The following is a 10,555-nucleotide window of genomic DNA, read 5'->3' on the forward strand; positions in this document are numbered from 1 at the left end:
TGTTTGGGTCCTAAGGATCAATCCTGCCAAAGGTTTATCAAGTCACGTGGCATCGGCATTTAGACCAGCAAAACCGACTAAGTACTATTATTGCCACATACTAAATTAAATTAATTTGATGCCATTGTTACTGTAAGACCGTTTTCACATTATCCGATCCGATATCGGATGTCGGAAGGATTTCAATAGAAAAAATCCAAGATGGCGCCGTGGATATCGGATCGGATAATGTGAAAACGCACTAATACGATTATGGTTGGAATCAGAGCGGTTGTGAAAAATCATCCCGAAATCTATCGATTAAAGAGGTTTTTTTTAATTAAAAAAAATCGTATTAATACGAGTACTAAAAACGATTGTAACAAATTCATGACTTAATCATAACGGTAATAATAATTATATTAAGTTCCCTGACCCATTGTTCATTAATGGAAAGTAATAAAACATTTGCTGAGGAAGTTATACATTAGGAACAATTAGAATTGCCGAAAAAGGGGCGTCCGATTTCCTAATGTACCGGAAAATTAGAAAATTAATTCAACAAATAATTATGAATAACTAAATTACACAATTATCTATTCTAATACCTTTAAACGAGCAATTCTTGTATGTATATCCATACTAAGATTATAAATGGGAAAGTGTGTGTCTGTTTGTTTTTCCGTTTTTGACCGCAAAACGGAACGACGAATTGTCGTGATTTTTTAAGTGGAGATAGTTGAAGGGATGGAGAGTGGAGGCTACTTTTTGTCTCTGTCTTTTTTGTTTTTGTCTTTTTTCCGGGGGTTAGCCCCCACTTCCCTTAAATGGGGGGTGGAAGTTTGTATGGAGCATTCCCTAATTTTTGAATTTAACGCAACTTAAATTTGATATGTGGGGGTTATCGGGGGTGACAAATCGATCTAGCTTAGACTTAGGTCCCGGGGCACGCGAATTTTGAATTAATTTTACTACAAAGTGTCAGACCAGCTTTGTTATGTCAAAATAATTTAATCAAATTAATGTCATAAGAAACGGAAATTCTTGAAAATGTATATGTCTAAAAAAGACATATTTTTTTGCTTTAAAATTAAATATTAGCATCTGTATAATTCACGTAATATCGGTACGTTTTTTCTTTCCGACTGTGTCTGTGCGATTACATATTACAAGTATACAAATATGTATTTTGTCTTTCCGGCAATAAATACTTGATACATCTGTCCCATATTGAATACATCATAGAAATAATTTTACCATTAAATAGTGCAAAGGTTAAAATATAATTATTAGCTCCTCTGTTAGTGTTAACAAAACTTTAATATCCACAAAAAAAGTAAAAAGGGAAAGTGGAGTAGATTGTACCCTGGAGTAAATTGGACCCCTGAATTAAATCCGAATCCCACAATTTACACAAACAATAGAAATCTTCAGGCCGCCATCTTGGCTTTAAACGCGAACCGGAAATGCTGTTGAGCGTCCGGTTTCCCGCCGGAAATGGACCGTACATTGTTTTGTTTCGGCCGGAAGTGCCTTATGGCTTGCCATTGGTGGTTATTGATTATCAATTATGTCATTTCGAGCGCATAATGCTGTGTGGTTGTTTGGCAACGTAGTTTTAGTATCGTAATTAATGAGGTAACGGGTACTGAGTGCTTTTATGAGTTTGACAGCTGCTTATAACCTAATTGGTAGCACAATGTACGACTTGAGAGAAATTTGAAATGTGTGTGTGTGTTATTTATTTATAATATTGTTTGACCAACTTGTACCATATTTCAAGAAAAATAAAAATAATTTGATTGATTTGTGGAATAAGCAGACGTTTTGTGAAACACTGAACAAGTTATGTGAACAAAAACATGAAATCTTCCCGCCATGTTAAACTGTCTTAGCCATAACTCCCGCAACCCATACTTAGTGGGCAATATGTCTTACGAATCTAGATCCGGACTAGATCTAGCCAGACTTGGTTTATGGCCTCGATAGCGACCGGAAACGCGGTAAACGCGCGCTTTCCACTTCCGGCTCTTTGTTAATGTTGTGTTAAGGGGTAACTTTGATATGTTTGTGGAAATTTGTATGTTCTATTCAGATATAAACATTGTACTTACTTTGGTTTTGGGCCAGGAGTTTTTACTTTAAATTCATAATTCGCCTGCCCGTATCCCAGTCATTTGGGGTCGGCGCAGCATGTTTTTCTCTTCCATACCTCTCTATCACCCGTCATCTCATCATTCACTTGTTTCCGTTTCATATTATCATCTTTGACACAGTTCATCCTGGGTGCCCTGAAAATCAGTGCCGTGTCTCTTAGATACGGTCTATGTTGAGCGGCATCCTATTTGGTATAACAGTACCTAATGATTCACAGGTTTTCCTTCGATATTCATTCGAGTTTTTAATTTAAATTCAAATAAATTTCTTTACCTATAACTTTCATAGAACTGATGTTATGGGACATAGAAAAACTGGGTACTTACTTACCTAATTCTAAATGAGTATTTTTTTGTTTCATAAAATAATATTAGCAATAATATTAGCAATATACGAGACGAACAGAGTCACACAAAAAGATGTCCTTTTATTTTAGCTTGTTCATATTCATATTCATTTATTCATAAAATTAAAAATTTTACATGTCAAAGTTAAAGTTAAATGATCATAATTAGGGTACAATACAATCGTACGGAACCCTAAAATTAACAGGTCTCATGGCCCTAGAAAAAGAGTTCTCTGATGATTTCTCAGTTACTGGTACAATTGATATTTTTTCCCACACAACGAATGATTAAACGTTATATTATATCATTCACTTTCTGCAAATGTCAGCGTCACCATTTATAACTGTGATTACATAAAAACTCAGCCCGTAAACATCTTCTAAAACCAACTTCATTTTCAACCAACCAAGTACAATACACTTAATCAATTCCTACACAAAAGATAAATAAAAAATTAAACTACCAATTCCTAACTCAACATTAATCAAACACTCACAAAGACACCGATTAACCCTCCCCTCCACCTCACCCCTCTCTCCCCTATTACCCGTAAAAATTGCAAATGGGGTCGCCCAATTTGTCGCAAATATCGCTATCTCCCTCTCCTATCTCCTTTTCTCCTTAATGGCTCGACTATAAAGTAATACACGAATAAATAGCTTTCCGTTTAAATTTTGCTCCGAATTCACGCCACTTAATTGCTTGTCTCCCCTCTGTGTTGCCGTCCTTGTCTCTCTAGTAAGCTTTATGGCCCGTCTCTTTCTGTGATCCGTAGGGGAGTATAATCGAGCACATAAGTACTTAATCGTATTTCGGGTTTGAATAGCTACCCTTTATTTATTCAGTGCGGGGTGTTATGAGTTGCGATTCCCTTTTCCCATTAAATTCATTGTTTGCGTTGTTATAACCAGAACATCGGGCCACTTATTTAGGAGAGCCTTTCACTGTGTGAGTATTTTATTATGTAGATACACTATCAATGAACACGCACACATAGGAGAAGTGTGTCTGTGTTGTGTAGGTACAAGGTAAAAGCGCACACACAGGGGATAAGTCGCGCGGCAGATGCGTGGAGGTTTTCTACTAATAAGAGGGTAGCAAATTTGCATCAAATAGCTATAATTGTTTTATGGTAGTTTAAATTAGTTGGGGGTCAGTGTCGTTTTGGTAAATGATGCGATGATGTTTTAGTTATTTACAGCTTGTTAGGGATGAAGGCTTGGGTTGTTTTTTGTTCTCTCTAATTTTTTTGTACTTATTGTACTTCATATTACAATGTTCTTTTTTAAAAACCTTTATAAACAAAAAGTTTCTTTAAATAACTTATATAGTTATGATGTAATTAATAACATAACATAAATCTCAATATCTCATGTTTTTAGCGTCTAATTTAGTATTTCTTTGGTGACATTTGGAATGAAAATACGAAAAAACCTTTCTTTCAGAAACATGTCGTCACTACTTTAAAAAAAACTTGTATCTTCGTCTGTCAATGAAAAGAAAATTGTAGTAAGTATGTATGGAATGCACAAAGACTTACTGCGTTTTAACTTTGAGGAACAGCGTGAGATACGAGACTTTTTTAAAAGTAGTGACGATGTACTATCATAAATTAATTTTGAACAAGCAACGTCTGCTAACGAATCTCCACATTTTGTTATACAGGAAAAAATATAAAAAATATACGATTCTGGCGGGACTTGAACCCGCATCTTCTGCAATCCGTGCATATTAGCTCTTAACCAATTGATATTGATTTTTTTCCTTTATTTTTTTTTAATGCACCATTTTATTTTTATATTAAATGCATACATATTTATATACATAGAAAACATCCATATTTGTGCTCATCACACAAATAGATGCCCTTACCGGGATTCGAACCCAGGACCGCAGCTCAGCAGGCAGGGTCACTACCGACTGAGCCAGACCGGTCGTCATAAATAAAGATTTAGATATATATTTAGCAATATCTGATATTTAACTTACTTACTTGTTAGAAGTGTCACGTTAATGTAATATAATATCATAACCATAACGTAATCTCATCAGAATCGTAATCGTCTGGGGTAAGATCCCGTCGCCTCTTCCCTTGGGGGCTCTTACTGTTAGGGGGTTGCTGATGGCTATGTGGAGGCATGTAAACTGAAAGTACCTATTGCTTTACTAAGATAAAACAAATTGTTTAAAATTATCATTAGGTCTCCTTTTTTTATCTCTGAATTCACTGATAAATTCGCCATTTCATTTTTGCAGCATCTTTATTTTTTATTTTATTACACTGAAAATGTTTTCTTCTTCTGTCTTAAAAATGTTATAAACAAGTACTTAAATAATTTTAAAATGAACTAGGTAAAGGCTATAAGCGGGCGAAAGGAAAATATTGCAACTTACTTGTATCAATTACAAAGTGTATGAGTTTTCTGCTTTCAGATGACATTATACCCGCATTCTATACGAAATAGTAAACATTCATTCTACTCGTAAATACACTAAAGATACTAAGTAATAACAAGTGGTCGACTATTTACCCACCATATTTATGTATTTTCAATAGCATTGACAAACATTGGTAGGTCTAATACTATCTTCTTTGTACCTACCTATTAAGAGGCAGCGCCTTTCCTTAAATGCCTCTTGCATCAACGACATTTGTAAGTACACAACACATTTACGCTTGTTAGTAAAATACATGAACCTAACTTGAGTTTTACGATCGCTTTCATGCAAACACTAAGATACAAGAACCAACCATTTTGAAAGCATTCCCAATAAGTACCATAAAGACAAAAACACACGCACAAAATATCTATATGTGTTTAAGGCAACGTTAGTAAAAAGCTGTCGTAAGAAATGCGACAAAGAAGTGGGTAGACGAAGAGTTGTATAATACATATTAACAGGCCATAATTGAACGCAAGGAATTGACACTACGCCCCTTTTTCGAGTGTAGGTATTACTCTCTTGTTTTAATGTTTTTCAATTTATTATTTATTTATTTATATTTTGTAGCTTGTGTACCTAATATAATAATATGTTTAAGCTCGGCCACACATGCGCGCGCATTCAGTGCGCATTCCGCTCCGCTAACCCTAAGCTATCAAAACGCTTTATGTGTGGCGGAGGCTTAAATTAGTAGGGTCTTATTCTTAACGCGCTACAATCTCCCCAATCGATTGGTCCAGATTATTTTGTCTTACGGATTTATAGTACGATATATTATATTTACATCATCTTAGGCATATTATTTTTACTCTTTGATACCCTACGCTCTTAGATTAAACAAATTCACAAACGCAACAAGCGCGCGAAAATATAACTAGGCCCAGTGTGACTTATACATATAGGCTCAATTGTTTATTTATTTTGATTTATCATATATGTAATTTTCTTTTCTTTTTAAGATATATTGCAGAACTTGCTTTTCCTTAATTGACTGTAAAATATAAATACAATTTTATGTTAACATTATTTTTCTACACTCCCGTTAGCGACTCTGCAATCGCGCACGCGTCATTGCCTCGCGATTGATATTTGATGTGGACGCGCCTAATGTGCCGTGACTCTGACTACCCTCGTTGTCACTCCATCGCCCTATCCTCAACCTTATTGTAAATCAATGAGGTTCACTTTAGTCGAGGTAACCATAGAGTTTCATTTTTGTTATGAGTTATATAATGTGTAATTGATTTAGACAAGCCTGTGTGAAAACGATCGCTTTTGTTATGGTTTATTTTATGGTAATGTATTGGCTCGTTTGAATATTGTTTTGTAATTAATGAGAGGAAAGTATTGGGCCAAATGCCATTAGGCATTCAAATACAGTGCAGAGTATTTTTTAATGCCATATACTTACGTAATAAAACGTGTACGTAGGTAATGCCTCATCTTTATAAACTTATGTGAAGGTTTTTAACTGGTGGTTAGAAAGTTCTTGGTCAATGTCTATGATGGATAAGGAATGATTGGAATCTTCTACTTTAGTAAGCATTTTCTTGTATTTTTAGTATGCAGTATTGCAATTTAGTAAAAATACAGTTTAATTCGCATTTCTTTTATATTTCGCAATGAAAACTTTAAACAGTTCAAAAGAATTCAGAAACCCAGTCAGCATTCGGTAGCCATGTTTAAACCGTCATAAAAACCGAGCACCGCTCAAACCTTAAACAAACGAGCCATAAACTTTAACCGCACAAACTCCAAACCAATAACCCTTATCTGGAATCGATAAATCATTAAAATATCGCAATAATAATAACTTATTAAAATTTCCATTAGCCCCCGAGCCAATGGCGTCGGTACACCAATCCGAAATGTCAGTAAAACATAATTTGTCCGTGGATTGCCGTGAAATTGTGCAAATGTTACGGCTGACATTACTACGAACAAGTTATAAACTTATTATTTACTGATAAAGCATAATCGGAAATTACTCTTTTATTTTTGGAACGAGATTGTTATTGGTTTCTGTTTAAATGGAATGCCGTTTACTTTTATGGGGCTAAAACAATGTACGCACAGCAAGGAACATGGCCCAGAAACATCCATTACTACAGTAAATACATATTTTGCTGTAGGTAACTTACAACACGAAACTGACATCTTTTTTCTTTAAACAGTTGTTAAAATTTATACTCACATTGTGCTTTAAACATCACTAAATGAGAAACAAACAAATTCTCTTTAAGATACGCAATAGGCATTCTTTTGTTGCCACTGTCTGTGTTTAGACGTACATAGTTACGAGTAGATTTCTTATACATAATAGACAATTATTTATAGGTCGCTAAGGTTCAGGTATCTATAATATACAATATATTATATACAACCAAAATGCACATAAACATTTATGGTATATATCTGAAACGAAGCTGCCATGCGCCATGAATAGATTTCTCGCACCATTAAACTTGACAAATCGTTCAAAATGGCGGACGATTTTTACGCGGGAAATCCATTCTCCCTCGTTTCGGATTTTCTTTGAATAGCGATGAAATATGATTAGGGATGTCCCAGACAATGCTGTTATAAATGGCTACGATGTCACGGAAGTAATGGTGTAGAAGCTCTTTAACCCCTTCGATAAAATCGTTTCAAATAAATAACTACTACTGTATTGTACCCCTCTATTGTATTTGCACGGAAATTTCGTGTTATTATTTTTATTACTTTTCACCACTTGTATAATTTGACTAACCAATTAATTTTAACGTGAAATCACTGGCTGTATTATGATTAACGGACACATTAAAATATTATCCGTTATGATAATTTTATGTGAGCGATTAACATAATTCTAAACTAAGTATAATAAGAAGCCATTTAACACAACCATAGATAATAAGGAAATTGAACCACAGATAATAATAACTTTTCTCTTGTTACAGGTAAAGGTGTGGTTCCAAAACAGAAGAACGAAACACAAACGCATGCAGCAGGAGGAGGAGGCAAAAACGGGAACCAAATCTGGGTCCTCGAGCAAGCCGGACGAACAGTTCAACACCTCGTATGATGACGACGAGGAGCTCATCGACATGGACATGGACGAACTCAGTGAGAGTGAAAACGAAACGTAGTGACATAGACAATCCTCTGTAAATATCTATCCATAGATTCTATTTATTTATTATAGTTTCTGTAAATAGCTTAGCTGTAAGTAACTATTTATTACGGTAATCGAATCCAATTGATGAATGTGTAATATAAGTAGAAACATTTTTAAATTAACTAATACAACAAACATTGGTAAAAAATAACCACTTATGAACACGCTCGAAATGAAGTTCTAACAATCGTTGTCTCGACTCATAAATCATAATATAAAGCGTCCATTATAATTAAATGAAGGAAACCCAAATTTTAAAACGGTTTGAAAACGCCTTGTTAGCCACGAGTTATTACATAACATAATTGGTCCATTATAATAGTTTTGGGACTAAATTAATTAAAAATGCCTCTTTGATGCGTGCTCCAGTGATGTGGGTATAATTAGGAGGTTAGATTTCGAGCGCTGATACGCATGTTTCTAAACGAATGCTGTCAATGATAGAAAAGGATAGTCTGTCTTCACATGCATCTGAGCGAGATAAATGTAGTTTTATGATGACGTTTGAGATTAGCGTTGGTCTGTGGGTCTATTATTAAGAGATGCGTTCAGAAACGTATCTTGGGCTCGGATCGCGTTTCGTAATTGCTCGCGACGCGCCCAAATTGTTTTTAAACAGTTGACGATTGTTCTCCACGGCTATTTGTCTATGGCCCGATACGATCGGGCTGGCTGTTGGATCGTTAGGCTTCACGCGTCGCACCTGCCTTCGTTTTGAATTTGGAATCGACAACGTGTTAGGAATTTAAATTAATTTGTTCCAATTAAAGATTTGAAGGTTTTGTTTCAGATAAGTGGAGCGTTCTGGTCCTCACACCTACTTATCTACTTATAATAAGAATGTTACCTCTAAATTTTCGGAGTTTCTATTTTAAAAATCTAATCTATTCTAATATTAGCTAACGAAAGTAGAAGTACGATGTCAACTAAACAGAAAATTAACGGAAAATTTAATAAAAATTTAACATGTATTTAATTTCTATCTGTCAAACCTTACAAAGAGTTAGCTTAGTCTGTCTTTATACATTTTTTTTGCAAACAATCCTTAATATAGGTTAGAAAGGCCAGCATTATTGCAGTTCCCTCGCTAATCTGATATTGACTTTATGCCGCAATTAAAGGCAAAGTTAATGAGTCGTTTAATTGGTATTGTTCGCGGCAATTAGCCCGGGAGTATGGGACAAGCGTGCTAGGTCACCACTCTCATACATACACATACATACATACATACATTTCTGGACACATTTCTGTTTCGCACTATAGTTGACTGGTAGAGACTGTCTAAAGCCGTTTGGTCCGCATGTTGTACAGTTTTATGTTTAAATAAATAAATATATATAACTGTACCCTGTTCAGTTAGCCTGGGAGTATTGGACAAGCCTGCTAGTTCACCTCCACACATACATATTTGTAATTTGGTACCCATATTATGTTACTTGTATACATTTAGAAATTAATATTAAGTAGAAACGTTTGTCAACTGTACGACACAGTTTAGAAGTGAGTAATCGATCGATCTTTTAGTCGATGACAACCAATATTTTCGTTTTATTCACTTACTTTTTACTAACATATGCGCCTTAGAGATGCATCTAGCGACATCTGCCGGTCTACCGCAAAACGTTCCTCGTTTATGCAGTTAAGTAGCCCAAAACCACAGTATAAGGATATATCAGTAGTTAATCTCCGGCAGCGGCGGCGCGGTCGTTACTACTGCGCAAGGTCACGCAGGGTTGTACAACGTTACTATAATCGACTTCGTACAATGTAAGTTGTTGTAAATCTAATAGGTACTATTAACTGTAAGTAGGTTTTAGTATAACAATACCACGTCATGACACCACATTAGTCAGTATTGAAGATACAAAAAATCATTATAAATATATTACTCTCATACGCGCAATAGTAGATTGTGTAACAATAATTGCAAAAGCGTTAATTTAAGTGTTCATTTTATATGTTTTCTCTAGAATACACCCAATCCATCACAATAAAAAAAAGATTCGTTTGAACTAGAAACGTAGGTACCTACTGTCCTACTCGTATTAGTAACTGTGTATGGCGCTATGCTAGTACCAACGCTCTTTCTACCTTTTTATCTAATAAAGATTCAAGTACGTATTTGTTTCTTAAATACTGACGAAATCATATTTACATAAAATGTTTGAATAGATGTTTGCACAATATTTAAGTAGGTACCAAACTTTCGAGCTAGATAGATCGCAGCATCTACCTAAATGTCGTTACAGATAAATCCTTATTGATTTTAATGTGTCATTCTAGCTTTAAATCTCACTTTTACGCCATTTACGTAAGCAATAATGTACCTAACACTGCAAATATATAACAACCACTTACTTTTCTGGGTGTCTAGGAATTCTAAAGAATGACATTTCCGCATTTTGAGAACTTTCCATACACCCATAAACACTACAGTAACGAAAATATGTCTTCGGTGCTGACGTCA

At 34.9% G+C, this 10,555-nt stretch overlaps 1 protein-coding gene across 1 annotated transcript in view; it reads left to right on the forward strand.

Annotated features, from left to right (window-relative positions):
- Positions 1–9,747, forward strand: part of LOC125238328 (homeotic protein empty spiracles-like) — a 55,815-nt gene extending 46,068 nt beyond the window's left edge. The window contains exon 3 of the mRNA XM_048145632.1: positions 7,871–9,747. Within this exon, the coding sequence (XP_048001589.1) occupies positions 7,871–8,059 (189 nt within the window). The 3' untranslated portion in view covers positions 8,060–9,747. The remainder of the gene's footprint in view (positions 1–7,870) is intronic.
- The last annotated feature ends 808 nt before the right edge of the window (positions 9,748–10,555 follow it).

Source organism: Leguminivora glycinivorella, chromosome 23 (genome assembly GCF_023078275.1).
Source record: "Leguminivora glycinivorella isolate SPB_JAAS2020 chromosome 23, LegGlyc_1.1, whole genome shotgun sequence".
In the NCBI taxonomy this organism is placed as follows: domain Eukaryota; kingdom Metazoa; phylum Arthropoda; class Insecta; order Lepidoptera; family Tortricidae; genus Leguminivora; species Leguminivora glycinivorella.